The 20,540-nt window shown below is 47.1% G+C and overlaps 1 protein-coding gene across 4 annotated transcripts in view; it reads right to left on the bottom strand.

The window, feature by feature from the left end:
• Positions 1-20,540, bottom strand: part of PLA2G4A (phospholipase A2 group IVA) — a 280,276-nt gene that overhangs the window by 192,834 nt on the left and 66,902 nt on the right. For all 4 annotated transcript variants that reach the window (XM_040985387.1, XM_040985388.1, XM_040985386.1 and 1 more), the window contains 5 exons: positions 14,638-14,775; positions 14,464-14,556; positions 11,938-12,009; positions 8,891-9,130; positions 3,063-3,247 (listed from right to left, as the gene is read on the bottom strand). In XM_040985387.1, coding sequence (XP_040841321.1) covers positions 3,063-3,247; positions 8,891-9,130; positions 11,938-12,009; positions 14,464-14,556; positions 14,638-14,775 — 728 coding nt within the window. The remainder of the gene's footprint in view (positions 1-3,062; positions 3,248-8,890; positions 9,131-11,937; positions 12,010-14,463; positions 14,557-14,637; positions 14,776-20,540) is intronic.

Genomic DNA, 20,540 nt, shown 5'->3' with positions numbered 1-20,540 from the left:
TAAAATGCAGTGAAAAAAAAACATAGCATGCCACAAATAGTGTTCTATCCTAACCGCCCACCTGGGCTGATCTCCAACACCCACGCAACTTCATGTTTCCGCAGACTCATTGAGGCCACATTTCTGGAGCACAGACAGGAACAATATTCTGTGCCGTTTCATTTATTTAAATCATAAAGGCAAATCCCACAAAATGGTAGTCCAAATGCACAGAATAAACATCGAATTTACTTAGGTAACTTGGTGTTGCTTTTCCATAAAGCCGACTGGGGCTTTTTTAAACTCAAAGTCACACAATGCCCTGTAACTAGCTGCCAACCTTGGAAGAACATAACATGTGACCTGGGATACTTGCTCAGGGCCAGGGTTGCAGTGCAGTGGCCTAAGCTGCCGCCTGTGGGGCCAGCCTTCCATACTGGGGCACTGGCTGGAGTCCTGGCTGCTCCGCTTTCCATCCAGCTCCATGCCAACATACTTTGGAGAGCAGCTGAGTGTGGAACACGTGCCTGGGTCCATGCCCTCCTGGGCCAGACCCAGATTCAGCAGTAGACTTTTGCTTTCAGTCCTGCCCAGCCCTGGCTACTGTGACCATCTAGGGTGCATCTCTCTCTCTCCGTTTCCTCCTGTCCCTGTCACTCTGCCTTTCCATAAAATATATCTTTTAAAGAAGCCATGTGCCATGTTGATGATTATATTAAAAAAGCAGCAAGACGGCAGTAAGCTAATGCTTCTCAGAGAGGTGTCCAGGGAGAGGCCCCACCCTCTTCTGGGGTGAGCTCACTGAGGGAGTGTGCTTCTCGCACGCACAGGACGGCCAGGGCCTCTGACCGCCCTCCAGCTCAAGCCAGCTCCTACACTGGCCTCTCACAGTGCCCTGGGCAAGCCGTCCTCCCACTGCTCCTCGTGGGCCATCAGCTCTGCCTGGCATTCCCAGCCACTCACCTGGACCAGGACATCATGACCCTGTGCCTTCCATCCTCCAACTCGCCCCACAGTCCACGGCCAGATTAATCATCCAAAAATTCCAAGTTCCTAAAGTCATTTGTCTGCTGGTAACCATCCAGTTCCTCTTGACTCCCTGTCCCTACTCGGCCTCAAAGGCTCCCTTGAAGCTGGCCAAATGGGAGTGACCATCTGTCACCTCTAATCAGATCACCCTAGGGCCTGTGCATCTGCTCACTGCCTAGATCACTGACTATCCAAGTTCATGGACCCCGGGAAGCATCAGTGAATTCTCAGGTAATCTATAAGGCATATAATTGATAGAACCCTCAATGGTTACTTAACAGTGTCTCGGTTTCCTTTCAAGTGATTCTCGCGGGTAAAAATATTTTTCCCTGGAAATGGGTAAAACCTACAGCCTAGGAAGCAGCTTCCCATGCGCTGCCCCTGCAGCCAGCACAGGAGAGGGCACGGCCTGATGGGGCAGCCAGCGGGCAGCTGGAGGAGGGCAGCAGGTGCTGCTGCTGCAGCCTTGGAATCAGTCCCCGCCACTCTCCCTCCTCACCTCCAGCCAGACATGACTCGGCTCATTTCACAATCTTTTTTTTTTTTAATGTTATGAGACTTTCAAAAAAGACTTATTTTATTTGAAAGGGAGAGTTACAGAAAGAAAGAAAGATCTTGCATCTGTTTGTTCACACCCCATGCATTCTCCACTGCTTTCCCAGGCCATCGGCAGGGCACTGGATTAGAGTTCATTGGGGGTGTCAGGGCCACAGGCAGAGGCTTGACCCACCACACCATGGCACCAGACAAATTTTACTTCAGTTGTTCATGAAACCTGACCTCACCAACACTTACCTGAAAATCACAACCAACCTCAAACCCATCAAATACAAACACATCCCGAGAATGTACATGCATGGAAGAGTTAACCAACATGATTAGCATGGAGAGCAGTGCTGCCCGAGAGCTCAGGATCCCGGGCGGCAGAAGCTCGACCCTCTCCTTGCCTTTCTGTTTCTGTCTCTGTCATGTGTGTAATACGCTATGTTCCCTCAGCACATCATCCACTCACCTGCCAGAAACGTCCTCTGTGCTCAGATTTCAGCCAACACTTACCCCTTACACACACACATTCTGATTCCCGGGTTTACAGACAGTGCAAACAGAATATATTTTAAAAACCATAAAATCTCACCCAACAGATGGACTCAAGCCTACGCACTGTGTCTGCACATGTGGAAGCCAGGAGGTAGGTGTGTGCCGCCCTCTGTCTCCACGGCCCTTCTAGAACTCTGCCTCATACCCTCACCCAGAGGGATCACTGCGACATGAAACCAGTGCTTCTCTGCGTCGGACAGTGGATGTCCACACCCAGCTCTTCCGCCCACTTCAGACCCCCATGCTTTCAGATGACTTCCAACCTGCATGCTGGTGGCTGCCTCCCCTGGAGCCTTCCCAGGAGTGTGACAACCTCCCGTGGCATTGTCTCTGCTTTCCAGTAACAGTCCCCTCACCCCTGCCTCCCACACCCCTGCACTGAAGCCTCGCCAGGCTGCAGAGCGGCAGCCCACCCCCACCACACACACCGCGCTCTGCTTCCCAATCTCCGCTCACAGACGGTGGGATGGCGTTTTCCCTGGGCAATCCATAAACGCGCCTCCCTTTGCTTTAGCTCTCACATCTCTGCAGCCCCCCCAGTGTGAGTTCACCCTCCTGACTTCAGATTCGAACATCTTCCTCGTGCATCCCAAGGCCACACGCTGGCTTCACGTTCTCCTTGCCCTTGGACCTGCCTGTCCTTCCCAGTCCTGTCCTTCCGACTTCTCAGAGCTCACTCTCCCCTTGGGCAGCTTTGGTGTCTCCACTAACTTTCAAATTTTAGCCCACCTGCCTCCTTTCTAAATCTCAGATCCATTGACTTATTCTGGTTCCAAACGTCATTGCATTCCCTAGACTCTCACAAGCACAGCTTTGTTTAGGAGCATGAATCAATCACACTACTCCTGAAAGAAGTGCTGCAGAGACCAGGTAAGGAACTGGGGTCAAAAGGAACCAAGAGCGTTGCGAGGAGAGCGCGAGGAGGTGGCAGAGTAACACCACGTGAGGCCTCCTACCTTGAACGGCGGACTCGTGTCACTCGGCCTTGCAGAAAAGTCAAAGGAAATGATGAGATCAACCCCTCTCTGGGGTCTCAGAATCAAGGGGTATGGCAGGTTAAATGTCAGCCCACTGTCTACCACATGGATCTTTTTACTCTTCACATCCAAGGGTTCATATATTCGTTCAAATTCATCAGGATCTAAACAGGAAGGAACATGAGAATGAATGAGATGATTGTGTGACCTTACTCAGCATTAAAGAAAAAAAAATGCTGGCTATAATTGAAGAGTCAGAATTCTCAGGCTGCAGAGACAAAGCAAGTTGGGCCCGAGTCCAACAGATGTCAGTGGAGTCTTATTTCCCAGCCTTAGTTTGTCCATCTGTAACATCAGGATAAAAGTCCTCAAGTGAGTGTTAGAGAAAAATGCAATGAATGCTTAGATCTGGTCTTGGTATTAAGTCTTACCTAGGATCCCTTTCAGAGTACTTCTCATTTACATCAAGCACACCTCCTTGCAGAACATGGGTGAGGCAGAGGAGAGCTACAGATGGCACAGGAAAGGAGTCAGAAGTCACCCCTGAGGTGGCATAACAGGGGGTGGCAGAGGGTGAACAAACCCACGCAACCTCTCTCTGGCTGGAGGCTGCTACTGGGGAAGGAGTGAACATAACACAGCCAACACCCAGAGATGCTCTGCAGGTGTAACAGCTGGGGCACTGAGCAAGCCGGAGAGGGACAGGCCTCCGGAAGAGCTTGCATTCTAGCTCCACCACCAATAAGCCAATGAATGAAGGCAGTCACAACACAGCAGCAAAGGAAGGCACGATAAGGAAGAACTTAAGTTACACAGTTGGGGCATCTTCTCCAAGGAGGAACGCTTGAGCTTTTACAATGTGCTGATACAAAAATCTTCCCGACACAGAACAGCTGTCTAGGATTTGGGGTGCTGGAAAGGCTTGCAGAGAGAGGAGATAGCACAAGCGCTGATGGGAGGAATAATATTCTAAGTTTAATAAAGCCGAGGTGGCGACACGGGAGGCAGCACTGAGATGAGTGGAGAGCAAACTAAAACAGGATGTGCTGCTCCCACAACATGATGCAAAACTAATGCCAATAATGCACTACAGAACACCCCGTGTGTACCGCTCCTAATTCACTTCGCGGGGGAAGGAGTGTGACCAGATGGAACCCACTGAAGTGCCATGCACCTGCCTTGCTCTATGTGCTGCTCCACAAACTCGCTCTTCATTCTCCATCTGGTAAGAAGGCTGACAGAGCACAGGGTATGCCTACTGTGGTAGCAGAGGAGTTTGTGACTGGGATGTGACCTCTCAGTGAATATTTATTATTTGTGAAAAGCAAATTTACAGAGAAACAGGGAGAAAGAAAGAGATTCCACCCACTGGTTTTCTTCCCCACATGGCCATAATGGCTGGGCCGAGCCACAGCTAGGTCTCCCGCGTGGGTGCAGGGGTCCGAGGCCTTGGGCCGTCTGCTGCTCTCCCAGACGCATCAGCAGGGAGCTGCATCAGAAGTGGAGCAGCCGAGTGGAATATGCTGTGCCACAACACCAGCACTTCCGAGCAAGCTCTCCAATCCCAAACAGCACGCACTGTTGTAAAAAAAAAAATAAAAACTAGAAGGTTGAACAGCTTGTTTTTATCACATGGCCCAATTCTCACTTCAGTACAGTGGCCCAACTTCAGGACAAGTTGACAATAAACGATGCTTGCTAGATGTGTGACAGAAGCATAGTTTGTCAAGTTGTAAAAGCATATTCAGTATCCAAAGTAAGAGTGCCATAATCAAACAAATGCAGAAAAGCCAAGACTCACGAGCCCCAAGCACCAGCCAGTGAGGGTCTGAGAACACTACCTGGTCCTCACGGCGACTGAAGGCGAGGGGCCGCCACCATCACGCCATGAGCAAACTGCCAGGGAGTCCCAGCTGGCAAAGTGCCACACCCAAGGCACCTTCAAGCGGGACTCGCTCCAGGGGGACTCAGCTCCAGGGGAACGCAGCTCCAGGGGGACTCAGCTCCAGGGGGACTCAGCTCCAGGGAGACGCAGTTCCAGGGGGACTCAGCTCAAGGGGGACTCAGCTCCACGGGGATGCAGCTCCAGGGGGACGCAATTCCAGGGGGACTCAGCTCCACGGGGACTCAGTTCCAGGGGGACGCAGTTCCAGGGGGACTCAGCTCCACGGAGACTCAGCTCCACGGAGACTCAGCTCCAGGGGGACGCAGTTCCAGGGGCACTCAGCTCCAGGGGGATTCAGCTCCAGGGGGACTCAGCTCCAGGGGGACGCAGTTCCAGGGGGACTCAGCTCAAGGGGGCAGGGCAGTGCCTTGTGAAGAGCAGAGCAGAGTTCTGCTTTTCCAAATTCACTGTGAACTCAGTTCACTGTGTAACAAGGAGTGCTGAAATGTCTAGGAAACTGGGTAAGTGCCAGGGTAGAAGTAGTTTAAAGTATGCAAAGTCTCCAAACTTGTAAACGAACCCATGGGGTTCACGGAGAGGCCTGGAAACACAACTGTCTTAGAGCTATGTAGCATTTCCTTAAGGCCACTAGCTGCAGATTGTGCAATAGTCATTTCCTAAGCACATCACACAGATTCAGTCTACAACAGACAAACATCTGGATGTCTGTGTTTGGAACTCTGGCCGAAGGTAGCTCATGCCTTGCTCTCTGATTCCAGCTGCGGTGTGTCACAGCAAATCACACCAACACAGAAGTAAACAGGAAGGAGGTCGTATAACTAACAGAGAGCTTTTCCAAAATTAGTTTCTACAGGTATAAAACTATTTGGCCACAAACTAATGAGGGGGATTTTATCTCTTTTCTCTTGTTTACAAAATATAGTCCATAAGATGAAGCAATAAGTACAAAAACAGTACAACTTTCTCTCATTTCAGATTGATTGTTCTGATGCTAAGATACTCAGATTTTAATTTGTTATGAATAAGACTGCCACAAACTAAAATATAACTTTTAGAAACATAATATTTAAAGTTTCTAACTCTGTGTTTACACAAGAGGGTGTCCAAAATCAAAAGAAAATTTGCTTTAATGATTTAATACACTGGGGCATTTTATCTGCAAAAGAAGTGGGAATTCTTATATAAAGGCTTTATGAACTGAAATGATCTCAGCTTGTGACACACCTTGCAAGTCCCATTACAAACAACGGATGCCCGAAGACCGGGAAACAAGCAGGGCGGGGTGAACAGGCTGAGCCCAGTGGGGTCCCGTGCGAGGAAGCACCGCCCGATCCCGTAAGTTCAGCCTGAAAGTGACTTACAGCAAAGCTGCTGTGTAAACAACAAAACTGATGCACACAGTTAGTGAAATCAACACCCCATAAACATTTTTAATTGGATAAATATGAAGTGTGCAAAGTGCAACTTTTAGTGAGATATACACTTATAAATAAAAGTTAAATTTGTTTATGAAGATTAAAGTATCTTAACAAAAGAGATAGTCTGCTTAACACGACATTTTGGGACAATTAATATTTTCTATTTCTTCACGTTATTTTTAAAACTCCATCCATAACTCTTCTTGCTGAAAGAATTCAACTAGGTACCGTGCAAGCCTGTGTTCCCCAAGCCCTGTAAAGTGGGCAGAACCTTGACAGTCACCCAGTCCGTCCACAGTGAGAGCCTGGCTGAAGCTCTGTCCGCTGAGCCACAGCCCCTCGGGCACCAGCCTGCTGGCTTCCATTCTCCCTATCTTTCTGCCATGATTCACTAAAGCACATGAATAAAAGCTCATAGGAGGAGTCATGAGATTGCTTCAACCCTCGTGAAGGTACAGAGACCGTCTTTGGAACCAAGGGTCTAGTACATTGCAAATGCACTGGACATACTCTGAGAGCTCAAGCACACAAGGAAAAGACAGGAGATGAAAATGTACAACAATCCGAAAGCAACTAATGGGGCTGAAAATTCCCCAGGGCTGCCAGATGTTACTAATAAAACCTGAGAATTCCTAGTTTAATTCGACTTTCCAATCAACAAACAGTTGTTCAGTGTAAGTACATCTCAAATTCTGCAAGGAATACATGTATCTACACTATACACAAGTATAGGGTAGGATACAGATGTTGGTTGAAATTCAAATTTCATTGGGCATTCTGCATTTCACATGGCAATCTAGATAGCAACAAATCAACATAAAATATTGCAAAACTACCAGGAAATTGTTAAAAGGCGGAATGCAGAACACGTGCTGTGTAAGCCACAGAGGAGCAGTGCTGGATGAGGCAATCAAAAGAATCGCACGAAACAGATATAACAGAGCGTACACAAAGAAAACTTCCATGCTTACATCATCGTGGCAATGACTAAGAAAACCCAGGGCGAAGGGAAAGCAACAGGAGGGTATGTCCCAACCCCAATCCCACGGAGTGACTTTGGGCAAAGAAGATAGGACCATCTTGTTAAGCTCTCTTTTTCGTGAGATAACAGGAGGATCTTTCTGTTGTTGTGTTTCCCTAAGCCCACCACCTGCCATCTGAGAAGCTCAGGTCCGTGGAGGCCTAGGCAGCGGCTAGCGCAATGGCAGCTGCAGTGAGGTCCTGACTCTGGCAGAGTGTATCTGTTTTGGATGGATTTTATCTCCACCAGAGCTCTGTCACAGTGCTTGTCGGTGAGCTAGGAGTGCGAGTGCACAATAAGACGCACCTCGTGTCCTGGAGTTTGAAGTCACTGTTGTCACGCCAGGTGGACTGTGCTTTGTGCTCACCTTGGGCAAGCAGCATGAGTCACTTCCACTCCAGCAATTCCCTCTCAGGCCAAGCAGCACAGAAACAGTGCCGCCAAAAGTGTCATGAAGTTGAAAGCCATGACCTAACTTTCACAAATAGCTTACAGGCACTGTGCACAAAGGTCAGTCCAAAGCTTTTATTCTGGACATGTCTCACTTAAGCTTAGATGGTCTCCTCCCAGGGTCCTTGGCCAGAAATGACGGACAGCAGAGCAAAGAGGAAGGGCTGCTGAAGGAGGGAAATGTCAGGTTAGCCACCAAGCAGCAGTGTTGTCCTGTGGCACAGGTGGAGCTGAAGCATTAAGGGAAATGTCCCTGGGAAGGTGGCTAAGTGACAAGGATCATAAAGAGCAGCTTTAAGAAAGCTACCTCATCTCGCTGAGGACCCAAGAGGTCCGGGTGCGGAGTCCACCACCTGAGGGACTGTGTGGCTGGCCGCCCGGGCTCCAGGGCTCCTCTGCTGCTCGCCCGATGTCCCGCACTGTGGCTGGAGCACACAGACTGGCCGCCCTGAGCTCCAGCCCTGCCAACCCCTGGCTCTGCCCGCCCTGAGCTCCAGCTCTGCCAAGCCCTGGCTCTGCCAAGAGCAAACACCCTGGCAGGAGACCCAAGGAGGCAGCGAGCTAGGCGGTGCAGCTGCTGCTGCTGCCAGGCTCAGTGGTGCAGACCTTGGCTCCTGGAGGCATTCCTGGAAGCCCAGCCCATGGCTCTCTCCTCTGGGCCTTGGAACAGTTTTGTAAACATCCAGTTCCCTCTGGAAACCCTCTGCAGCTAAGTGGGGCAGCTTACTCTCTTGTGCAAGCAAACCCTGATCAACACCGAATCTAAGAACGCTCCTAGTGCTTTGGTGGAAGTCCTTTCTATCCCTGCACGACTAAGCCAGTCCCTGCTCAGAATAACTTTTCAAAACAGTCCCTCCCTCCTGATCAGTTACTTGAACTCCTTCACACATTCAATGTATGCTGCTGTAACTTAGGATTTAAGAAAAAGTGGTAATAATAACGAAAATGTTTCTCCCCAGGGAAGAGGTAACCCTCTAGAATCGGCCTGACGGATTCCAGGTGGCGCACTTGCCTGTGACGACCATGTCCGGTTCATCTTCATCAAAGGATTCCTGTCTGAAGTCCCGTAGAGGAGACAGCGGGTACGAGCTGTTGAGATTCAAGCCCAGCATGAAGTTGTGCACCTTCCCTGCGCGGCCTTCTCTGGTGTTGAATAAAGTGGAATCACTCACCAAGGCCATGAGCATGCGATGCACCCAGCTGGCCTGGTGGTCATTTTGGTATTCTCTCTCTGCCTCTTCACTTTCAGTGCCTAAGAAGAAAGAAAAGGTCATTGGGCGGGATCCATAACACATTTTAAAAATATCTTCTTTTGAATCACTGAATTTTATTTTAAGATTTATTTCTTTTTATTGGAAAAGCGGAATTACACAGAGAGCAGAGAGATTTTTTCCATCTACTGGTTCACTCCCCAGATAGCAGCAATGACCAGAGCTGAGCCAATCCAAAGCCAGGAGCCAGGAGCTTTTTCCAGGCCTCCCACATAGGTACAGGTGCCTTGGGTCATCCTCTGCTCCTTTCCCAGGCACGTTAGCAGGCAGCTGGATCGGAAATGGAGCAGGTAGAACTTAAACTGGCACCTACATGGGATGTCAGTGCCACAGGTTTAGTCTGAGTCTCCGCCACACACTAGCCCTGGGTCACCGAATTTTAAAAGGAACCATGAAGCTCCATGACTTTTGATTGGAGGTATGTTTATCTGAATAAGTTAACATAGTTGATATCTGCATTAAGCATTTGTGTTCTCTTAAAAGATTTATATGAGAGAGATACAGAGACAGGGAGGCAGAGAGAGAATCTTCCTGATTCACTCTCCAGAATGACTATAGGATCTGGAGCTGGACCAGATGGAAGCCAGGAACCTTCTTCCACAACTCCCACATGAGGGGCAGGTCCCAAGCACTTGGGCCATGGTCTGCGGCTTCCCAGGCACGTTAGCAGGAAGCTGGGTGAAGGTAGAGCGCCAAGACTCAAACCTGTGCCTGTGAGTTGCGTGTAGCAGATTAGCCCACTGCACCACCACACTAGCCCCAGCTGTTTGTCTTCGTAGTGTTCTTGGTTGACCTGTTGGCTAAGGACATTGTGGAGCTCATGTTCTTCACATTGCTATCTGTCTGTTCTTAGATTTCCAAATAAACGTCTCCCATTTTCCCTTCCCCAGACAATTTTTTTCCTTTTTTCTGACTTCATGTAAGCACACACAGATGAAAAATCTCCAGTAGTCAATTTTATCCTCTATATATTCATCCCATAACCACATAATAGTGGGAGAGACCGTTAAAGGATTCAGCCTGTATCTGCTGCTCAGTAAGCATTTCACTCTAACTTACAAAGCACGTGGCTTTAAAACCTGCACTTAACAACAGCCACACAATGTGAAACTCGGCAGTCACCCACCAAAAGCACCGCGGGGAGGCTGCGCAGGGCTGTCTCGGGGCACGGGTCCCGGGAACCCCTCACCACGCTGGGCAGTCCTTCGCTCCTCTCCCTTCACTCTGCTCCGCACATTCCACAGGGTTGCCGCCGAGGATGACCATGTTTGGGGACCCACATGTATAAGGGAAGTTCTCAGAACGTGGTGACCTGCATTCAGTTCTCCCCTTATTATCCCAACAGTAGAAGCAAGGGCAGTGGTGGCAGCAGTAGCCACCCCCTTCAGCACTCTGCATTCACAATCTAAGTCAGAGAACACGGAGCTGGCATCTTCCGCTCTGTCTACACCTCGCCTGTCCTGACTTGCATATGCACATGTGTCCTTGCAAAAGAACTGTGCATGCATGTGTGTGTGTGTGTGTGTGTGTGTGTGTGTGTGTGTACTAAAGTGAGAAAAGAGAAACGACATTCGAACTTCATCATTTCCAACACATCTAAACTGAACATGCATAAAGCCATAGAAAATGCCGACTTCCACCCGACAAACATTAGCTGGTCCCTGCTGAGTGAGGGAAGGGCTCTCAATCCAGATGGTTACGTATCACCGAAAGGATTCTTATTTCTTTCTCCCACACTTTGCTAATGCCAAACATGACAAAGCTTTCACTACAACAGATTAGGCATAAAATGAGTGATTTTTTTTCCCTGTTTATACAGGATATGAATAAGGCACTGAGCTGTTTCCAGAGTCGGGATTTCTTGTTTTGACAGTTATGCAACAAGCCCCGCTGTACCGACAGAGCATTTGACTCCTGATGATACACTTGAAAATGGCAAGGCCGAACGGTAGCAGCCAACAGATAAACTATGTCGCTGTTGATTAGATAAAACACGAAGAAAAAAAAAATTCAGTCTGCATGCTCTTCCCTTTTTTTGTTTGCTTAGTTATATCTTGTTTTATTTAACTGCCGGAAACATTTTGATAAATGGTCATGTTACAACATTGTACCAACTAGGAAACTCTCTATTTTGTTTCAGGCATTGCCAGATAATCCATGGCTGACTGTGACGACACGCGTCACTCTGAGAGCTGCCTCGTTAGGGGAAACATGGCTCATTTACTCTATCAAATAAAATGCGACGTCCACTCTTGATCAATGTCCCCTCTTCATCTCTGGTCTCTCCCGAGGAGGCAGGCGGCTGGTCGGAACATAAGGCTCAAGAATGGATTAAGAATATATTTACTTACATGTTTCTTAACAGCAAGGTTCTAAGGAGGCAAGTTTAATCCTTCAAGCCATCTAAAAAGGTCCCTCAAGTCACAGTGTCCCTGCAGGGACGTCCCATCCCCTCAGGGACACATCCACCATTTCAGTTCTGTTCCCCTGAGATGGTTGTAAGGGACTAAAAAGACAGGTTTATAAGAAAACGAAAGCTAAATCCACTGTCCATCTTGCTGCTCAAGCCATGCTAACCATCTCCGCCTAGAAAGTTACAACGTGCCCCAACTCCAGAGTGGGCTGAGCACCATCATCTCCTTTCAGTGCCCCGGGCCATCTCCCCTCTGGGACTGGCCATCTCCCCTCCAGGACCTGGGCCATCTCCCCTCCGGGCTGGCCAACTCTCTGCTCCAGGACCTGAGCCATCTTCCCTCCAGCCCCAGCCAGCAGAGCTTCTGGCTCTTACCTTTGGGTTCTTGTGATTCATCGTCGCTATCCGAGCTGTCATTACTCACTATATGTTTTGCTGTAATATTTTCTGTGAAAATCAAACACAACAGTTGAGGCATCACAGATGTCCAAATTCATAACTAAATGTACTGTGAAGAACTCAGCATTCTCATGCAGCCACGGACTGAGACGGGGTGACCTACTGCTGTGAATTTGGAGCCAAAAGATACATCTAGATTTACTAGTGCTTTCACATTTCTCACTGCAAGACAAGTTTCTCAGGGCATGAAAATTAAATTTGTGTAAATACTGGGAGATGATCCACTACAAATGTTCTACTCCCAAGCAGTTTCTGCTTATAAATGCATTTTGCCTTTGCTTAAATATTTCCTTTTTCTGATCTGGTCTTATTGGACACTCTGATTTGAGAGATGAATCAACATAATAGTGTCTTCTCTATTGGAAAGTTGTCATGATACGGCCAGCTTCATATTCTGAAATCTTAAGCGTGGCATCTCTATTCTTCACAACACACAGCGTTATCTTTTCAAGAGAACAGCTTGAACTCCTTGAAGTAAATAGTCTGACTGAGATTCGCCTCACTGGGTCCGACACACACGAGAAGACAAGCCCCGCTGAGGACCCTCCAGGCAGCGGTCAGCCGAGGCTCAGGGCGCTCTGTCCTCACTGGCCTCTTTCTGCAGGGGACACACACCCTGATGATCAACGCATCTGGAGTGGATCTCCAGAGCACTGGAAGGCGGCTGCCAGACCACTGGGCCCCCAGGGGAGGCTTCTCCAAACCCTTTAGAGGAAGCCTGCTCCTTCAGGCTGGCCTTCAGCCACGTCTCGCCCACCCACCTTCCGACGTGGGATTTCAGTCCGGTTCTCTTCCTGCCTCAGGAGAAAAACAGAACCAAGCCCGAGTTAGCCAGGTTACTCCGGGAAGGAGCACCGAAGATGGCCTGCTAACTAACGGGAGCTCTTCTTTCCTTTCGCGCTCATTCTTGTATTTCCTCCAAGATCTCCAGACTAATGGAAAGAAGAGCTAAGTATTTCCAAAAACACTGCACCTGAGAACGGGGCATTCATCTGCCCTGTCTAGAGTGTCTACAGAGTTCATTAAAAATACATCAGCGGGAGTGTCTCACCATCATAGTCCCAGATAAGAGAATAGGCCTGCCTGCCTCAGGCCACAGGGGCCCAAGGGGACCCCAACAGGCGCCTGCCTGGAGAATTACACGTGGGACACAGGAGAAAGCAAGACTTCCAAGTGCCTTTTGTGTGTGTGTGTGTGTGTATATACACCTGAATATCTCCTAAAAGTCACAGTGTAAGTATACACACACACACACACACACACACATATATATATATATATATAATATTTTTTGAACCCTTGGTTCAAATGAAATTATAAGGTCATTTTTCTTTTACTTGCCAAAAACTGTCCAAAAATACACAAACAGTCTTGGGAAAAAAATGTCAAGGACTGTAGCAGTTCACTATACTAAATGCAAGAACCAAATATAATATCAAACAGCAACAAAAGCATGCTGTGAGGCAGAGCAGTGCAGTGTTGTTTGTGGGCCTTCTAGTGCTCTAAATGATGCATTCTCTTTTGCATAGAAAGCTTAATTTTGTCAATGACCACTCCCCATGATTCCCAGAGGCAGAATACTAAAATCTTGTAGCAAGCTTTGTGTAGAAATGCTTTCTTCACATGAGTTAAGTTTGGAAATGTCATCATTGCTTTTTCATGAGTCTCTTTGTTCTCAAGTAGAATTCTGACACTCCATCTTAGCTACTGCCTTTCCCGGGTCCCTGTGAGCTCAACAGCAAAGCCAGACTGAGCATTCTACAACTGCTCCCACCACCAATTCAAATGAGAACAAGGATTCGGGAGATGCTGTGTAGCTGCCAATCGCATTTATTTACTTAAGAAAATCAGTGTTGCTATGGTTTACTGAGGGATAAAATCACCAGTGCTCAGCTGTGTGCGCATACTTGCTTCAAGTTTAAATGTTTTATTGTGAGCTAATGAGTAATATTCAAAATAAATGATTATTAGAGGTGACTGAATTATTTTGCTTGTACTTTGAATTAAACAGGCAGTGCTGACAGAATTCTACGGAGCAAGCACTCAGGGGGCAAACCAATAGTGGCAAGCATGGACTTATCTTTAAATGTCAGACTTTCCTCAACTGTTGATAAAGCTGATCTTTAAGAAATTACCCTTGTCTAATAAAAGAAATATTGTCTAGCAAAAATAACATGCCCGGAGATAGAGCAAGGCGAAGGAATGGAGATGTCCCAGAACAAATTATTTTCAGGAATGAATGATTTTTAGGAATTCCATAATCTACAACTTACAAGTAACTTACACTATGACTTTTGGGAGATATTCAAGTTGACTGAGTTGACTCAACAAAATTACTGACGGATTTTAGATAATTACAATCTTTGTAAAGACTGAATATTCTTCACAAAGATATACCAACACAGCATGGCTCTCATCCGTACACGCACACTCTCACCGTACCTAGTTCTTCCTCCATCGTGGCACCTTTGCTTTGTGAACCGGACACTCCTAAGACTCTGTTGAACAGTATAGAAAAGGCACTTCCCCAGACGCCTAAAATAAAGTGGAAGAATAACTTAAAATACACTGGTTCAAAACAATCAGATAAATTTACGAAAGATTTTGATGACTTACCCATCAAGAAATGCAAGGGGTTTTCATCGTACTTCTTCACAACTTTCCCCATAAAAAATTTACTTCCAAATAAGTCAGGAGCCATAAATGTGCCATATTTAGCCATGCCAATCTCATATGGACTGAATTCAACCCAATCTGAAAGCATGTGAAAAAAAACAGCATTTCATTCACAGGCAAATGCTTTAGATGTACAAAGATAATGAACCCTTCAACAACCCTGATTATTCTTACTTAAAATATTCAAACAAGGAGTGGACATTCGGCACCATGGGTAAATCACTAACACACCAAGTCCTAGTGCCTGGTTTAGGTTCTGGGACCTCCATTCCAGATCCACACTGACTCGTACTGCAGGAGGCAGCAGCTGAGAGTGCAAATCCCTGTCCCACCCACACAAGATGCCCACACGACTTCCTCGGCAACCCTCTTGTGAGCAGTAGGGCAATGGATCTGTGGATGCATTATAGCTCTACCCATCACTCATTTTCTGTCTCTGCTTTTCAAACAGAACAACAAGCATCTTAAAAATAATACAATCAAATGAAAGCATAACCAAATACCCATGGCGTTTTTGGCCTTGTGTAGAAACTGGGAGAAAAGCTAACCACTAAGATGAGGAGACACAAAATGATGTTTTCTAATTTGTGTAAGTTGAATAACCTTTCCCATTTAAAAACGCAGACATCTTTTACCAAGACCATTTTTAATTCCAAAGAACAGAAAACTGAAGGAAGCTAGAAAACTCTCTGAAAAATAAGACTGTTAAAATGGAAAAAAAAATCTTCCAAATTTTTCTTTTCACTTAATTTTGTTCATTCACCATCTTTCCTAGCTCATAAGTTCACAATGAAAAGTTGTTATGCTGGAAGTTTTTAAAATACATGGTTAAAGCAGTCAGTCTATGAGGCAGAGGGTCTGTGTTCAAACTTGCTCTGCTGCTTACGAAGCACACTTCCAAACTTAACATAGCACGCTTTTGATGTCTCCATTCTGTAATCTAGAGTGTCAGTGGAGCCACGGCGTGACCCATTTGCTGGAGAATCCCATCCAGCAAGGAGCACAGGGGACCTGGAGGAGGGCACAGTGGAGCCACGGTGTGACCCATTTGCTGGAGAATCCCAACCAGCAAGGAGCACGGGGAACCTGGAGGAGGGCACAGAGCATTGCGGTCATTCAGTCAACAGTGGCTGTTATTACATGGCATGCATCCCCTTGCTATATCTAAATACTCTACCTCTATATCTATATACATAGTCTAAATACCACATCTACATATCTATCTAAATCTTTTGATTCTAAATCAGCTAATTCCTAGTAGCTCCAAAGAATACTCCTCATTTTTGGTTCCCATTTCAACACCTGAACACCTTCATCTTCCCCTTCTCCCACCCCCTTTTTTTAAGATTTATCTATTTTTATAAGAAAGGCAGATTTACAGAGAAAGGGATAGACAGAGGGATCTTCTTTTTGCTGGTCCACTCCCCAGGCGGCTGCAACAGCCAGAACTGACCCAAAGCTTCTTCCAGGTCTCCCACTTGGGTACAGGGTCCCAAGGCTTTGGACCATTCTCTACTGCTTTCCCAGGCCATAAGCAGAGAGCTGAATGGGAAGTGGAGCAGCCAGAATATGAACTGGGATGGTGGAGGATTAGGCAGTTGAGCCCACACACACTGGCCTTCCTACCCCGCACCCCATACTTTACCCCGCTACCCCAGTCTTTCCTTTCTGGAAAATAATATCACTGTTCATACCACTATTAACACTTTGGGGTTATCCTTGGAGACTCTCTTCCCCTCTTTCTTTCTAGCCTACACCCCCAAACCAAGCACTGTGGGTTCTGTCTCTGGGTACGTTTAGGACCTGGTCAGTTGCCTCGCCCACCATGACCAGCCCCATCCAGCTGCCCTGCTCCCTCCCTGCTGCTCCACATCAGCCTCCTAACTTGGGTTCACCTTCCACAGTCTTAGTGCCACTATCTGTTTCCTAAACAAAATTGGCAGCACACCAACATCTTTACAATGACTTCCAGATGAAACAGAAGTGAAAACGCAGTCTGCTGGCTCCAGGATGGCACAGCCCCAGCCCCGTGTGCTCACGTCCGTGCAGCAGTCTCCCATCATTATTGTTCGTGCACCTGGGACACAGGCCTTCTTGGGGCTCCTCCTGGGGGTTGAGCCCAATCCCACCTCTGTGCCTCAGCCTCACACGACTTTCCTGTAACATCTCTGCAGGATCCTCTGAAAAGTACCCCTCAGCCCTGTCCTAGTTTGGATTCACTTTCTTGGTGAAATTATAATAGAGCCATGACCTCTTATCCAATAATCCAAAATCCAATTCTAAAATTCACATGCCTTTTATTGTTGTTATTTATCGGCTGGAAAAATCTGATTGGACATCATTTTAGAGTGAGGTAGCATCTTCCACAGTGTACAACATCCAAGGTCACTATGGATGCATTCTGTTGGAGAAACCTCACTCTAAGTCACTCCCACTGGGTACGGTATTATTTACAGTACAAGCACCTTCCTGACTTTTAAAAACATGTTGGAAAAAGGCTCATGGATAAGTGGTTCTGTTGGCTCACTTGGAAAGCCGAACATTCTACTAAGGTGAAGGAAAATAAAAAATTACACCAGTGGCAGGTACTAGTGCAGCTCATTTCCAATGAAAGCCAAACGGCACACATGGCCTTGCTCAAAAAGTAATATGTTTTATTATGACAATCTACATGGAGTAAGTGAGGCATGACTAGCGGTGAGTCAGTGGTTGTTAGGAAAGTTCCTGTGTCAGGGCACGTAGATCTTATCTCGGAATTCTGCACTCCTGTTTTGGGACCTGGAGCAGAACGCCTCCTGTGGCTCACTCTTGGCGTGAGCATCTCTTCATCACTGCTGAGACTGCCCGCCAAGCCGCCGGGGACATTCCCAAGAGCTAAGCTATAACGGAAGAGGAAGAGGACTCAGCTGCTGCCGTCCTGCGGCTGCCGCACACTGACCAGCTGAAACCTTCCTCCTGCGCCCTGCAAGGAAGCACACCCCGCTGTCTTGCTCCTTCCAGGCAGCTCACTCACTTCAGCAAAACAAACCATCACAACCCAAGCGAGCGGTTCCGTTCTTCCCCCGCCACCCTCCAAACCACTGCTTCACGCCACCTGACCATCATTACCCTCACGGGCGACTTGAGTCTTTCTCATCCAGCCACTCTTTTAATTCCTCATCACTGTATCCCTACATCCCTACTCCCAGACCTTACAGGAAGATGGCTATAACCTTGCTTCCACTTTTATTTTTTTTCTTCGCCACATATCATAAGAATCATCCAAGTTCTTTTTTTTTTTATTCAAAGACTACTCCAATCATTGAATTGCTCTGCCCAAACATTAGATATTTTCCATTATTATTAAGTTAAAAGTTTCTGCCTGGAATTCAAAATTTTCCATAGCTTGGCACTAAAGTTTTATCCAACTATATCACTTACATTTTGCTAGTGTGTGCATAATTCCTAGGCTAGTTGCTTTTTAATGATTTTCAAAACATGATTTCTGTTAGATTTGCCGCTCACCAGGGAAAGAATAACTCGGCCAAATATATAAAAAGACGGCCTTAAATCAGGAACCACGGTCATAGGCTCCCTTCCCCTGCAGCAGAAAGTCAGACATGAAGGAGTGGGCTGCGGGGGAAGGGCGCGGAAGGGTGCGGAAGGGAAGGGGCTTTATAAACTCTCCTTGACTTGGAAGCTGGAAAGGGGTCTCCTTGGTCCTTTTTGGTGGGGGGATCTGGGTCAGTGCCCCTCATTGGCACAATGGTGGTTTCACAGCCTGGGGGGTCCCCCTGCCAGAATTCCGCCAGATATCTGGTCTGGGTTTGGTTGGAGGCAAACTCCACCCTCCTCGGGTTACCATGGTAGCCATCAATTTCCAAACCTTTGATTTCCCTCTGAACATGTTTTCGTACTGCTTGCACACAAAGATGCATTTTCACCTCCACTTGAATTCAAATTCCATCAGATCCATAAAGTCTTTCTTATAACTGTACTGAACCTCAATCATCTGTCACACTGACACCAAGTCTAAAACAATACTGTTCCAGGAACACACCATGACTTTCCACATTTCATTTGTCTCTCTTCAGGTGAGACCGTAATTTTTTTTGAAGAACAGTACTATGATTTACTCCTGTTATTTATTTATTTATTTGTCCTGCAATTTTTGTCAAAGAATTTAGCAGAATGCTGAACCCACAACCATAAGTCATGTACAGTAAGTGCGAGTTACTCAGCAACTGAAATGTTTAAATCGAAGTTTTAAATCTTCCCTACAATTTAGTAGAGCGGAAGAGACAGCAATACTTAGCAGTTGAAACACTGATGCTTATTTTTTGAAAAATGTTACAAAGGAAAAGGATGTTTAAGACTATTTCAAAGAACAGAAACATTTTTGGCAATCAAGCAAAGTTGTTGATAAAACTGTAATATGATTTGGTTCTTGAGTATTTTAAGTATAATTCAGGGATAATTTCAATGGTTTTCTCTAAATAATTATCCTCAAAATAAGAATCTTGAAAATCAATAATAGATATGTCTCCATTCTCCCCCCCCACCCCAGCCTCACCCCCAGGAACTCAGGTAAAGCTACTTTAACATTCACGTGGACACAGGGCTCAGGTAATGATGGACAGACACAGCTGGCGTGGCAGGGAAGGCTGACGGTGAAGGTCAGTGGCAGGCTCTCACAGGTGTAGACTGCAGTGTGCTGGGACCACAGTCGGTCCTAAGCAAACGCAAAGGCCCACTCTGGCTTAGATGAAGCATCTCCTCCCACTCCAGCTGAACCCAGGCACGCACTCACCCAATAGCATTTACTCTTACAGATTTGTGAAGGCAGTGTAATGACCGAATCGGCGTAGTTAGTTTTTCTGAGTCAGGTTTTCTCCTAAGAATAACTGTTGAGCAGAAATTCAACACAAAAAGCAGCCACTTTGAAGAAGTCCTAACAATGTTAACAAAGGGAGGAGAGCTGTAGGAAGGAGCCTTCCATCCCGTCAGGGACCCGACTGACAGCTCTCTCGTGTGACCAAGTGACTCTGCGATAAAGCTGAGGGCTAATAGAATCTGCTTTACAATGAAGAAAACAAGAACCAGAGGTCAAAAGACCTACTAAGGAATTATGACAGAACTTCTCCCTCTGAGCCCAGTGGTCTTCACGCCACGGCATCACACTTCATGGTGTGTGTGTGTGTGTGTGTGTGTGTGTGTGTGTGTGTGTGTGTAGGGGTGACTTACTTGGTCACATAGCCATCAGACAAGCAGGACAGTGCTGGTTTTCATCCAGTTCCCCAAATCCCAAGAGCTCACAAGGGAACACACACAGGGATAAACAACCCTGCCACAGGGCTTCCTGCTCTCACAATGAAGACAAACCTCACTGGGGCGGGCTCCCTCACCCTGCACGCTGGCCTCCCAAGCACTGCTCATCTTGGGGATCCGGATCGGTGGCTTTTCTTAGCACCCCCAGAACGAACACTAAATTGCTTTGACTGACTGAAAACTCTTGGGCCTGCCCCTGCTCTAGGGAATCTATAGACTGTACCTCATGTGTCACCTCTTACAAACTCCTGCAGGAGGATCTCATCCTTGGCTAGCTGATGAGAAACCAGAGGCTACAGGGATTATGCAAGTTGGCCATGGCGACGGGATATCCACACACTCCCGATCTCTCCCAAGCCCTAGTGATGGGGCTTTTTCCTATGTAGACTACAGAATGGGACAACAAGTCACAGAAGCAAGGAGCGTTCTCCCCGGCCTCCCGCGCTGCCCCTGGTCAGCCATCAGAGAAGACAACATGATACTATGAAAAGAACCAAGGCCCCTCTCGGCTCTGCTGCTTTCCCTGTGTGTGGCAA

The sequence above is a fragment of the Ochotona curzoniae genome, unplaced genomic scaffold (assembly GCF_017591425.1).
Source record: "Ochotona curzoniae isolate NIBS_2020 unplaced genomic scaffold, NIBS_Ocur_1.0 contig_430, whole genome shotgun sequence".
NCBI lineage: Eukaryota > Metazoa > Chordata > Mammalia > Lagomorpha > Ochotonidae > Ochotona > Ochotona curzoniae.
This window is presented reverse-complemented; position numbering and strand designations above follow the sequence as displayed.